This window comes from Hevea brasiliensis, chromosome 18, assembly GCF_030052815.1.
Source record: "Hevea brasiliensis isolate MT/VB/25A 57/8 chromosome 18, ASM3005281v1, whole genome shotgun sequence".
Lineage (NCBI taxonomy): Eukaryota > Viridiplantae > Streptophyta > Magnoliopsida > Malpighiales > Euphorbiaceae > Hevea > Hevea brasiliensis.
In genome coordinates, this window is record NC_079510.1 from 47,923,573 (window position 1) to 47,937,258 (window position 13,686).

The 13,686-nt window shown below is 33.3% G+C and overlaps 1 protein-coding gene across 6 annotated transcripts; it reads left to right on the forward strand.

The window, feature by feature from the left end:
• LOC110642899 (UBP1-associated protein 2C) lies at positions 1 to 13,686 on the forward strand. Of its 6 annotated transcripts, none has more exons than XM_021795091.2 (2): positions 1 to 1,165; positions 6,474 to 13,606. In XM_021795091.2, exon 1 carries the CDS (start codon positions 1 to 3, stop codon positions 1,162 to 1,164), a length of 1,164 nt encoding a protein of 387 aa, XP_021650783.2. In that variant the 3' UTR covers position 1,165; positions 6,474 to 13,606. The 6 variants fall into 6 exon arrangements, 4 of the variants coding, with proteins under 4 accessions (XP_021650783.2, XP_021650781.2, XP_021650780.2 ...); XM_021795089.2 differs by lacking the exon at positions 6,474 to 13,606 and adding an exon at positions 4,231 to 4,516; XM_021795088.2 differs by lacking the exon at positions 6,474 to 13,606 and adding an exon at positions 2,109 to 2,409.

A 13,686-nucleotide genomic window follows, 5' to 3' on the forward strand; every position in this document is an offset into this window, starting at 1 on the left:
ATGGACTTCACAAAGAAGCGCAAAGCCGACGAAAATGGCACCGCGATAATCCCTACTCTCTCCACCGCTGCCACCTCAACCGCCTTAACCCCCCAAGACATCCGCAAGGTAATCGACCCTTTCACAAAGGAGCAGCTTCTCGACATCCTCCAAACAGCTGCAGTCCGTCACCCCGACGTCCTTGACTCCATCCGCATCGTAGCCGACGGCGACATCTCCCTCCGCAAGCTCTTCATCAGGGGCCTTTCCACCAACACCACCACCGAGACCATCCGCTCTCTCTTTGCTTCTTATGGCGAGCTCGAGGAGGCCGTCGTAATCTTCGATAAGAACACTGGAAAATCCAAGGGATTTGGGTTCATCACATTTAAACATGTAGACGGTGCTTTAATTGCGTTGAAGGAACCAAGCAAGAAAATTGACGGCAGGATGACTGTTACCCAGCTGGCCTCTGCCGGGCTATCTAATTCTGGTTCTAGTGGTGGCGATGTTTGGTCTAGGAAGATTTATGTTGGGAATGTCCCGTATGATATACCTTCAGAGAGATTGTTAGGGTTTTTCTTGACGTATGGAGAGATTGAAGAGGGACCTCTAGGGTTTGATAAGGTGACGGGTAAATCAAAGGGTTTTGCTTTTATTATATACAAGACTGAGGAGGGTGCAAAAGCAGCCATTGCTGATCCTATGAAGATTATTGATGGCCATCAGGTTCTCTGCAAAATGGCGGTTGATAACAAAAAAGCTAAGACGGAAGGTGGTGTGGTTGGTGATAATGCACAACCACAGCCACCACCACAACCACAGTCTTCAATGCCTGGTTCCCAGTATGGTGTTCCAGGTAGTTTGCCAACCTATGGAGGGTTTTCTGGATTGGGTAGTAGTGGATATGGTTTGAATTCTTCATTGCCAGGTTCAATTGGTAGTGGAGGCTATGGTGGTCCCTATGGTGTTTCACAGTTTGGGGGACCAAGTTCTGGTGAGTTTGGCGGATTGAACAGCGCTGGGAATTCTATGTATAGGATGCCTCCAAGTTCGGTTGGAATGGCTTCTGGGGGATATCCAGATGGTGTCCCTTATGGGCTGTCTCAGCAACACCAGCCATCACCATTGCCCCCTAGAGTTCCACCTGGAGGGATGTATCAGGGCATGCCACCATATTATTGAGGTAATTGTTGTTGTTTACTTTCTAATGATGTTGATAACATGTAGTTTTTGGCAAATTGAGTATATTTCTGTTGGCTATTTTATGCAGATTTGCTTTTTGATAGAAATTGAAACATGTTGAATTTGTTGTTTTTGCCTATGGGCTATTGTGGGTGAATTGCCCCATTTATTTAGTGTTTGAGGTAGCACTTGTCATACAATTTTGCTTTGATGGATTTGATTGTGCTGTTGGTGTGTTTGTGGGTGAGTTGTGAAAGCCCTGTTCGGAAGGATTTGATTGAATCTAAGAAATGTTGATCTTTCTCGTTTCTTATTCTTCAAGTTGCTCCTTGGATTTTCAAGGGGCTTTTTTTAGTTTTCTTTCATCCATGGTTGCATTTGCAAGCTGTCTGCTGATGCTTCTCAAGAGACCCGTTGATGTGATTTTGTTGAGATACATCTTATTCTTTCTTAATTTTGTTTGTGATATTAAGTTAAAACACTAGGATTATATTCTTCTAGATTTGCTGCTTAATCCTATTGGCCCACGTGGTTTCTTAATAATTGATGCAGCTGCTTTTTCTAGTTTTGTATTTGAATTTTGAAAGTTTTCATAGCGGATTACACATTACAGTGTTTCTGGAACAATTTTCCTTGAACACTGTCTGTGGAACAATGTCTGCAGCAGTACCTTGAACACAGTTGTTCTAATTTTCCTTTTAGTGTTCTTGCTGTGTTAGATTTTTCAGTGCCTCAAGGTTGGTTGTAGTTGTTCCCTGAAACTTGTTAGTTGAACTGAATTGCTGTTTGCATTGTAATTGTGTTGTTTGGAAAACTATTATCATCACATAGACGAAAGCTTCAAACATGTTATAGACTGCTATGTTGGTTGCTATTTTGTGCTTTATTTAGCAATGTTTCTGTTTTATATGTTTGACTCCCAATATTGGTTTGTGATCTGATAGGTGTTTGGTTCAGGTGTATGAGAGCTTCCTGGGCACAAATGCTTTAAATGGTTGTCGTGATTTGGTGAATGCAGACAATGAAATCTTTGGTTTAATTATGTGGACTGCTGTGCTTTTGTTGCTGCTTCACTTCATCTGCTTCCAAAAAGTTGTGGTTGGATTTGTGATGGATGCTACTTGAATTTTATAGAAGTTAGTTTAGACTCTAAATCAGTACTTTTTTGGAAGGGTTGTAGAACTTTTTTGTGGTGTGCTGGAATATATTTATCTTTAGCTATTAGAAAATTGTGATTTGTGGTTATCAGTTTGTGCTTGTGCCATTCATGCTGCTACAAAGCCAATATTTGGCATTTGAGATGGTTACTTCTGGTTTTACATTCATATTAAGCCCCGTCCCCTCCCTCCCAATGCGCACACACGCAAACCCACCTACCCATGCAACAACAACAACAACAACAACAACAACAACAACAACAACAACATTAAAGCCTTAATCCACCCAACCACCCAATATTTGATAATATACATGTCCTACTATGTTACAGATGCATCAGTTCATTGAAATTGTGGTGTAATATCCTTACAGTCAATTGCATGGTGAAATTTTCTAAATGTGCCTTGTGGATTTACTATTTGTGAATTCAGTTATTGGTTTAATCTGCATTCAATCTCTCTTTTCCACTAGATAATTGTTGAAGAGTTAGTTGCCGCATGCGCCTATTAAATGCCCTTGCAATGGAAAGTTAGGAAACAATAAAGAATTATGTCAAATCTTATTTAAGTTGGTTCTTACTCTTCCTCTGCTTGTTTTTCTTATCTAATAGTAAATATAAAAGGCACTTCAAATTGCTCATTTCTATCATTACATGCCTTCATGCTGCCTGTGGTTGATCATCTATTGTTTAGAGACATGTTATGGATCTTATTATAATTGATGCAGCATTAATGTTTTTTTTGTCTTTTGAGATTGTCCCCATAGTTGGTTGTTGCTTTGCCTACATGTGTTCAATACCCTTTTTTAGCATCTTTAATCATCTATTGTCTAGAGACATGGCAAGGATCTTCTTACTATAGTTGAAGCAGCATTAACCTCCTTTCTTTTCAGATTATCGGCTTAGTTTGTTGTGGGTTTTCTGATAATGTTCAATACCCTTTTTAGCATGTTGTATTTTAATTATTGTGAGCTATTGGTTTGTGTTTCGCGTGGTAACAATTCAGCTGAGATGTATAGGTGTACAACATCTTACCCAAATGTTGCCCTTTTAGGTGAAAGTTATTCATGATATTTTTGCACGCTGTGGATGTTTCATATACAGTTTGTTTCTTTTTGGCCTGTTCTTCACTATTTTAAGCTTTTCCAGATATTTAAATATAAAAAAATGGACCGAAATAAAATAGAATTTTTAATGCACATTTGGTTTTCTTTTTCTTTATCTAGACTCTTTAACGCCATGGTTTTCTGAGCTCTCGAGTAGAGTCTGCATTTATTTACATCGACTATTTTTATCTGAGCATATCAATCCTAAGTGTAGTTCAACATTACACGAATATCATCATCTTGGCAAATAAAAAATGAAAAACTAAAAAAAAAAGAAGAATATTTGGGTTCTTAAAAACGCTGAGCCAGGCCTGGCATCCATCCAATATGCTGATGCCATTGGGGCATTCTGCTGTGTAGTTGGCTTCATGTCCTTGTAAACTATGTTCATCCTGTTCACTACCCATGTAGCCACCATTTATAATCTGATGTAGCTTTTTCTGTCCCTCTGTTACGTGAAAGGCAGAGGCACACACACAGGAAAAATGTAAAATCTATAATTAAGGGTCTGTTATTGCCTCCTGTTCTTATTCATAAATAAAATACGCATGATAGAACTGGTGTTTTATGCAGTATTAGATATTTCATGTGTAGGACTTGTTTTTCCAAATTTATTGAATGGATAATTCAGTTTTTCCTGGTGATCCGTAAGTGCATTCCATTCTTTCTGCTTACCTTCTTCTAGTGAATGTGATTGTTCTCTGGCTGGTGTTTTTTTCTTTTTTTTTTTTCCCCCTAATGTTGAGCCTACACTAAAGTGATCTACAGTTGCAAGAAATTGGTGACAATTGCATAAACATGTAGGAAATGCTGTTAATCAACTGGAGACGCATTACGATTGAATAGAAACTGCGCAACAGATGCAATTAGACAGTATTTTTGCATGAGATGGATCTTTGGTAATTTATTGATGTTAGTGGAAATGTGAATGAATTCAAAGCGGAAGATTTGGTTGTAGCATATCGTGCAATGCAATTAGATGGGTTTTGGCTTTGATATTTGGGCAGTTGATGCTTTAAATGGGGGATTTCATGTCAGCCATTCATTAACATTGGCATTTTCTTATTATATACAATGTTTTCTAGAGCTCTTTCTTTGTGTGTAGTTACAATCACTTTTGGCAGAGTGAATCCTTCTGGATGTTTGCAGTTTCACAATGTCAAGAAATAACTTTATTTTGGAATTTTTATATGTATAATTTGTAGTCAGGGAGTGCTACGTGTTCTAAATCCCCATGATTGGAATATGAAATGGAATTAGGCTCATGATCTAGAGGAGTTATGTAAAGCAGAAACTAATGACTACGTTGTTAATTTCCTCTACAATTAAGGGAAAATCCTTATTATGGGCATTAGGCCGATGGTATGTTTACCTGCTTAGACATGTGGACAGCTGGGTTTTATGGACCGGGCGGAGACACCGAAACACTCAGTGGAGAGCAGGCCCCTTCCGTCAATCTGCCAATTCCATACTTATGGTTGGTTTGCCCAGTGGGAACAAATTGTTAACTGTTATATCATTAACACGAGGTAATTACGCGCGGGAATGCTTTTATTTTCGTCTCAGACAATCAAAAGTAATTGTAAGATTTTGGTAGGAATTATTTTGCCTCTTTTACAATTCGGCAACATTCAAAGGAATCAGATTCCAAAAGCTATGATAAAACCCATGTTGGAATTTAACCAATAAAAAAAAAAAAGTGAAAGATGGAACCTTTTAGATAGGAATGGCAAATGAGAGCGGGGGTTGTTCTAATTTTAAGGATTTTATTTTATTTTTATTGGAATATATTAATTTATTTGTTAAAAATAAATCGGAAACATAATTTAGTAATATATTTATATTTTTATTAAAATTATAATATTTATATATATATATATATATATATATATATATATTATTTTATATTAAAAAATAATAACATATTATTATGTGGGATGGAGATATTCTTGTTCCCCTGCGTAATATGGAGATTGAGTTAAGGTCGGAAAAAATTGATTAAGAGGTGAGGAATCCCAAAATCTGTTTGTGGTGAAAAAAAAAAAAGATAATAATTCTCTCTCTGCTTTTGTTTTTGTCATTTGGTCTTAATTTTTTTGGTTTTTTATTAACGTGGTTGGTTTTCTTTTTTTTTTTTTTTTTTTAAATGTACATGCAAATAAAAATATAAAATTTTATAATTATAATTATTAATTAACACAACTCAACCTTTTTGTTTTTTAATACATAATTAAATATTAAATTATTATAATTGAAAATTAAATTAAAAATTTTAATTGATTTGATTGGATTAATTATTTTTAAAAAATTAATTATTCAATTTTCTAAAGTATCAAAAAACTATAAATTTTTTTTAAAGCTTAAGAAGATCTTTTATTATTTGATATAAGCGTTGAGCTAAAAACTTCTTTGCTTTATTTTTCCATTAGCCAAACTTCTTTGTTTTATTTTCCCATTAGCCATCCTCTTCTTTTTCTGGAAGATACTTTTCTGCGTAAATCCTTTTCTATTTATGTATTTTTGAGTTTCTGGTCAATCAAACTCCAAGAACCGTAAGTGATTAGATTTATTCATAATTATGCAACTCTTTACTCATTTTGCGTACGTCTGTCGAGCTTTTTTTGGTTGCTGCTTTCTACTACATTACAGTGAGTGTGACCCTGCAGTGGTTTTGCATGATCATCATCAAAATTTTGTTTTCTCTCTTTTCGGTTGCTATTGGTTTTAGCTCTCTCTCTCTCTCTCTCTCTCTCTCTCTCTCTCTCTTTAAATTTTTGTGCGCTTATCATATAAGTTTTATGATTCTTTGTTCTTCTAATATCTCCTTTTATTGTTGTTGATTATCTCTGACTCGTTGCTTGAGAACTTGGGGAAGTTCAAAATTTTTCATACTTTCTATATTTTTCAAAATTTGGATGATGGTAAGTTTTCCCCTTTCAATTAATTACTGTTTGGGATAGCTGAACTTGGTTGGGTTCAATGGATTCTATCTGCTTCCTACCCTGATACTGTTCAATAATCTGACTGCAGCTGTTTTCTTCTTTCAGATGAAGAAAATATAATTGGTTGATTCTGCCTACAAAGGGCAGATATGGATAACAAACGTAAAGGGATAGCCTGGGTTGGAAGCATATTCCGCGTTTTATTTTCTGCCATTAACCTCTTTAGGATGTCACTGTCAGTTAATGCAATTTTGAAAAACAGTAGTGCTTTGGTAATTTGGTGAGAAATGGCTTGTCATTCACATATTTATGAATGCATTGTACACTTGTTGAATGTTTGAGCTTGGTTTCTATTTGTAAAGAACAGGTAGTGTGATTTTCTTATTGAATTCCATTTTCGTGGAATTAAAATATATAAAATTTTTAAATTTGTTAAATATATAAATAAGAGCCCTGTGCATGTGAAACATTCATACAAACTATCAACCGTAGAGCAACAAAAAGACAACATAAGCATCCCTGGGATCTGTTGAGGCAGTGGGTGTAGAATAGGCTTTGAGGCGTGATGAATCATTATCTTTAAGGTATTAATTGCCTCTATTAGATTGCTACAAGATTATGACAATATACTTCAAGGATATAACAAAGGCTAAAATCTGCAGACAGTAACTCCTAAAGATTTACCTTAAGAACTCTTTATACGAACCGAGTTTAGAGAGACTAGAAGAAAAGAAGAAGAAGAAGAAGTAGAAGTAGTATATATTTGGATTGAAAAACTCATCCATATTTATAAAGAATAAAAAATAATAGCACATTTTCTAGATAGACACATCTATCTATCTCCAATAGATACAATCGTTTGTGTAAAAGACATATTTATTTATTAACAGACACCTATACAAATAGTTGTGACTGTTTTTATAGAATAGATATGTCTATTTATTAACAGACACCTATACAACTGTTTGTATAGAATTGACTTGTATGTTTATTAATAGACATATCTACTTATTAATAAACACATCTGTTCGTAATTTATTTATGGAAATTACAATAAGATAATTATTTTATTTCACACATATACTTGCTAAGTGCCATAATAGAATAATATATATTTATTTATATATATATAATTCTATACACATTTCACTCTTGCCATTCCTTCACTTTCTTATATTTTAATAATATAGAAATTATTTCTCTCTATACTATCTAACATACAAGCTATTTATAACAATCCCCCACTTAGTTTGTATTGTTAGATCCCATTGTATCATGCATAATGAAAAGTATCTTTCAGTTTAAACTTTTCCTTAGTGTAAATATTTCAAAGTTCTAAAGAAATCATGGTGGCCTTAGCTTAAACCTAGATTCCTATTAAATAGAACCGGAAATACTACACACACGAATCAATTAGTTTGACTTAAAAAGTTCACCAAAATTTTAGCACGAATATGACATTGTGCTACCTCCTGTTTTCATGAACATTTACAAAGTTATTCTCACTTTTGTTGAAGCGACACCATTTCCTATGTTCATATAAGTAAAGTTTCTTTTGTATTAATATTAAACTTCATTAAGAGTATAAATACTCATCCTCATTCCATTAACTTAGTACACTAAGTACTTAATTATAACATTTACTAAACTTTATTTAGTAATAATACTATAAAGTAGGGTTCCCATCAACAGTAAATTTAATGGAATATTCTAAATCCTAATCAACAGATTTACTTATGATCATAACTCTCGAGAGCCTTTTTATTAAAGGATTTGCTAGATTATTATAGGATTTAACATAAATATGGTAATAACACCATTAGAGTTTAATTGTTTTACATTTTCATGTCTTAAGCTTATATGTATATACTTTCAATTGTATATTTTACTATAAGCTTTAGCCATCATGATTTGACTATCACAATATAAAGAAATAGATGACTTAGGTTGTGGCCACAACTTAATATCCGATAACAAGTTTCTCAGCCATTCTGCTTCTTTACCAACATTCGTCAAAGTTATAAATTCGGATTCCACCGTAGAATGAGTTATACAAGTTTGTTTGTTTGTTTGATGCCCAAGAAACAGAACCTCCACCTAAAGTGGACACCCAACCAAAGGTTGACTTATTATCCTTAGTACTACTTATTCAATTGGCATTTGTATAGCCCTAGGATCTCCACCATATTTGTTTCACTAGTCAACCATATAATCACATGTTTATAACATGAACTATATAATACTCATTTGTCCTTTTGTCACTTCTTACAAATGACTTGTAAGGCTCTTATATTTACTACTCAAAATGTATCAACCTTTTGGCGAATAAATTCATCTCTTCATACATGTAACTATTAAGAAGAATTGCATCTTTTCATTTAGTTATGTCTTTTGGCCAAGGGACATAACTCTTTGCATAGATACAACTCTTTATATGGTTTTAGCATAATTGAAAATTTATCGCAGAATAATCTATAGTTTATAATTCCTTTTTTAAATATCCAAAAATCCTTGAAATTTCTTTCCAATATTCAACACTGGGATTATTAGTATATCTTGATAACTTACATACTGCAAAAGCAATATGAGGAGTAGTGCAATGCATAGTATACATTAAGCTACCAATAGCACTAGCACACTCAATTTGAGCAATTATTCTAGCAAAATTTTCTGTCAATTTGCAATAAATATCATATGGAGTATTTACTTCCCTCGATATAATGAAATTGACAAAGAGTTAAACTCCCACTATGTTACAGTTAGGTAATTTAGGCAGATCCCTCAAGAATAATAATCAAAATATAAATCTAGACAACATTTTTAAAATTCTCCCAAGAATAAATTAAAGAATAATAATGTTAATTGTAGATAAAAATGAGGAGAAGAGACAAAAAAGAATATGTTCGAAGAGAAGCAAAGTTCACTTTGTATCTATTATAATAATTACATCTGTTCACTTACACCTTTTAGAATAAATACAATTGTTCACTTTGTATCTCTTAGAACAATTACATCTGTTCACGTATACCTTTTACAACAGATACAACCGTTCACTTTGTATCTCTTAAAACAATTACATCTGTTCACTTATGCCTCTTAGAACAGATACAACCATTCACTTATACCTCTTAGAACAGATACAACCATTCAATTAGTATCTCTCAGAACAATTATATTTGTTCACTTATACCTTTTACAATAGATACAATCGTTCACTTTGTATCTTTTAGAACAATTACATCTATTCACTTATACCTCTTAGAACATATACAACTGTTCACTTATACCTCTTAGAATAGATACAATTATTCACTTATACCTCTTAGAACATATACAACCATTCACTTTATATCTCTTAAAACAATTATATTTGTGCATTTACACCTTTTAAAACAAATAAAACTATCGGTAACAAATAGTTCATTTTGATGCCTTTTAATGAACAAACATAACTCTTTCGAAATGAGACAAATTTTTTTATCACTAATATTTTTAACAATATCCCCACCTAGTTAGTGATAGACACAATCAATATGAATTAGAATTTATGCATATAAAAAGTGTTTTTTGATTTATGCACATAAATCTTATTACTTTCTTTAACACATTCACTATAAGTTTTAGCATCATAATATAACATTATATTTCTTCTAATTATAAGCATGTCATCAACATAAAACAAATTATCATATAAAAAACTTTTTAATGTGTAAGTATTTCTGAATCTGTTTAAGAAAAAAGTCGTATGTGGCATATAATAATTTCTTCCTATAATCATTCAAACTAGAAGTATAATGTGCTATTATTGCTTCTAATTGCAATAATTTAGGAACTACTACTTTTAAATTCTTAAACTTTGAAACAAAGATATGTAATTCATAAACTTATCCATAACAGACATATTATCAAGTATTTAGAATTCAAAATATTTCATAATGAGAAATTTATCCATACCTTTTTTTTTTGTATTATATTCGAATTTTAATGAATTCCAGATTTCCTTTGGAGACTTGACAGAGATAAACAAATCTTATAGCCTATTTGATGAGGTAACCTCTGCATGTCAATTCATCTTCTTTTCCTGATCTGCTTTCACCTTCTCAGTGAACATAATTTGTTCCTTAAAATGATCAAGCTTCACGAACTCTTGATTCATCACGGAAACAGGCTTAGACTTCATTGCGATTAATACCTTAAAATTGTTGAGGCGGTGGGTGTAGAATAGGCTTTGAGGCGTGATGAATTACTATTTTTAAGGTATTAATTGCCCCCACTAGATTGCTGCAAGGTTATGGCAATATACCTCCAGTATACAACAAAGCCTAAAATCTGCAGACAGCAACTCCTAAAGATTTCTCTTAAGAACTCTTTATACGAACCGAGTTTAGAGAGACTAGAAGAAGAAGTAGAAGTAGAAGTAGAAGTAGTATATATTTGGATTGAAAAACTCATCCACATTTATAAAGAATGAAAAGTAATGACACCTTTTTTAGAGAGACACATCTATCTATCTCCAATAGATACAACTGTTTGTGTAAAAGACATATCTATTTATTAACAGACACCTATACAAATAGTTGTGATTGTTTGTATATAATAGATATGTCTATTTATTAACAGACACCTATACAAATAGTTGTGACTGTTTGTATAGAATTGACATGTCTGTTTATTAATAGACATATCTACTTATTAATAAACACATCTGGTCGTAATTTATTTATGGAAATTACAATAAGATAATTATTTTATTTCACACATATACGTGCTAAGTGCCATAATAGAATAATATTTATTTATTTATATATATATAATTCTATACACATTTCACTCTTGCCATTCCTTCACTTTCTTATATTTTAATAATATAGAAATTTTTTCTCTCTATACTATTTAACATACAAGCTATTTATAATAGGATCTCCATTCAGATTGTTCATTTGTGTCATCATTTGAATGTGCTAAAGTTAATTTGTTGCTTCTGTCTTGCTTACTTGCTGCTTCATTAGAATTGGTGGCATTCTTGGATAGGAACAATTAAAATATGCGGAAAATCAGTTGCAGACAGTGGGTGCTAACATAAAGCAATTTTGCTCCGATCTTGTGCAAGAAGTGATCCTACAGTCTTCTTTAGATACAATGGATGGTGCAGCTTATGACTTTTCTTAGCACAAAACACTGATGAGGTTTATATTGATGGAGACCACTTTGAAAAGGAAGCTTGCAATGAGAGTCGGGTCCATTCCTGTTCTGGGCAACCTGTTTAGGTCTCACGACATGATTTGTCTTGGGAGGAAACTGTTAATGCTGGGATTATGGAAAATCATGCTGAGGAAATGCAACTTAAGCTTGAGATGTCCAATAGTGTTATCCTAGACAATAAAGATCTAAGTTTTTGGGTATTGTCCCCAAACTCAGATGATCTGCTAGAGGGTAACTCTTGCACCAAAATAATACCTACAGGAGTGCCATCTTCAGGTTCTGTTAATATATTACATTCCTGCGCAAGTGAGGTCTTGGATAGAAAACTTACTCTTGGTGATGGAGCTGAGTCAGCTGGTGAATATTTCATCATTCTGATATATCTGCAATTCATTTTCACTTCTAACCTTTTGTTGATTTTTGCATTGGCTGGTCTTCTATACATGAGTTTGTGTGGTCTGATGATTATGCAAAATCTGAACTCATCTTTTCTCCCAAAGAAACTGTTATTTAAAGCATACATATGCTGAATGTGGCTGCTATTCATATTTTCTCTTGGTCTACTTAATTTCTTCTAGTTGTATCCAAATCATGAAACATTAGTAATTTATTGATTAGCTTGGACATCAGGTATTATGTATAATTACAAGTATTTTCTCATATCTCATATGTAGGACTTTAACCAGTTTACTTGGAGCACGATTAGCATTGTTGTTGCAAATAAGTTTAACAAAATGTTAGAAGGTTTTCTTTTTGGTAATAGATAATAGATTCATGAAATTTGATTTTTCATATGTCAAAAGCTGATTTTGGAAAAGATTTCAAATTTGAACCTTTTCAAATTGCTATTGAGTTGAATTATAAAGTTTTGCAAAATAGCTATTCATTCTCTAACTCAAATTCTTGTCATGCATATGCGTAGCTATGTCCCCTTGGCATTTGAAATAAAGCCTTGAATATCAACTCTTGTTTTTAACTGTCACTGTCACTTTCCATTATCCAAGAGAGAGAGAGAGAGAGAAATGGAGGGAAGGAGGGAGGGATGGGTTCTAATTTTAAAAGAAACATAATACAGCGTATGAAAAGTTGCAAGAGCTGAGCTGATGATAAGAAGGAAAACACCCTAATTTAGATGTTAGACTATTTATTTTATGTTTAGTTTTGCATTTAACTGACCCTTGTGATAGAAGAGTGTTGCAATATGAGTATAAATTTCTACATTGTTACGGGAAAATCAGACAACTCCATTGATGATATTAGCAACAGGGCTTCATCTTGTAAGATGAAGCTTGATGAAAGTTGCGTCATAGTAGACAATAGTGAATTTTTTTCTGTTTGTCATGATGTTGGAAGACACAGGTCTTATAAGGTACAGAGCTCTCTCTCTCTCTCTCTCTCACTTTATTGTTCGGATGAATTTTAGTTCCTTATGCAACAAACTTACAAGAATGTACAACCATTAAAAATAAGCATTTTAGGAAGAGCTATTCTATTTCCATAATCAGCAAACTTTTATCTGATGTTTCCGTTTTCTTTTGCCTCAAGAAAATGTTAAAGGCTTCTTCCTCAAAATGGAGGGCAGCAGCAGAAAGCAGGATCATGAACAGCATGCTGCCTTGTATGGGAGTCCAGATTTGGGATCTTGTAAACAGAGAGGGGAAGTTTCAGCATCATCCAGTGTTACAACATCAAATCATGAATTTTTTAAATCTGATTGGGATATTATCTAGATAAATCTTCCAATGGTGAGTTTGGCATGTCAAGTAGTTTCCTTATCCCAAGCAGGTAAACAAAGACAACGAAGATTTTTTTTTTTCAGATACTTTGAAGCAATGAGGCCATCACATAACTGATCAATGTGGAGGGTAGCGAACACAATACTTTTGAAGCTGAGAAAATCTGCTGAAGTTGAGCAGTGGAACCCTTTTTTTTTTTGGGGTATAGTTTGAGGCAGGATGTTGATTTTCTTATGTTCATCATGCATTTTTGGAATTAGAATTCCTTTTGATGGAGAAATCAGAAAGATCATTCAAATAGATGATGCAAAATAGCACTCCCAGTCCCACCACACTCAAGCCTAAATAAACAGATAAGAAATCAATTGAGTTTTTCTGAA

What these genes read in the sequence shown, in the direction of transcription:
- LOC110642899 (XM_021795091.2), top strand. Translation starts at nt 1, where the DNA reads ATGGACTTCACAAAGAAGCGCAAAGCCGACGAAAATGGCACCGCGATA.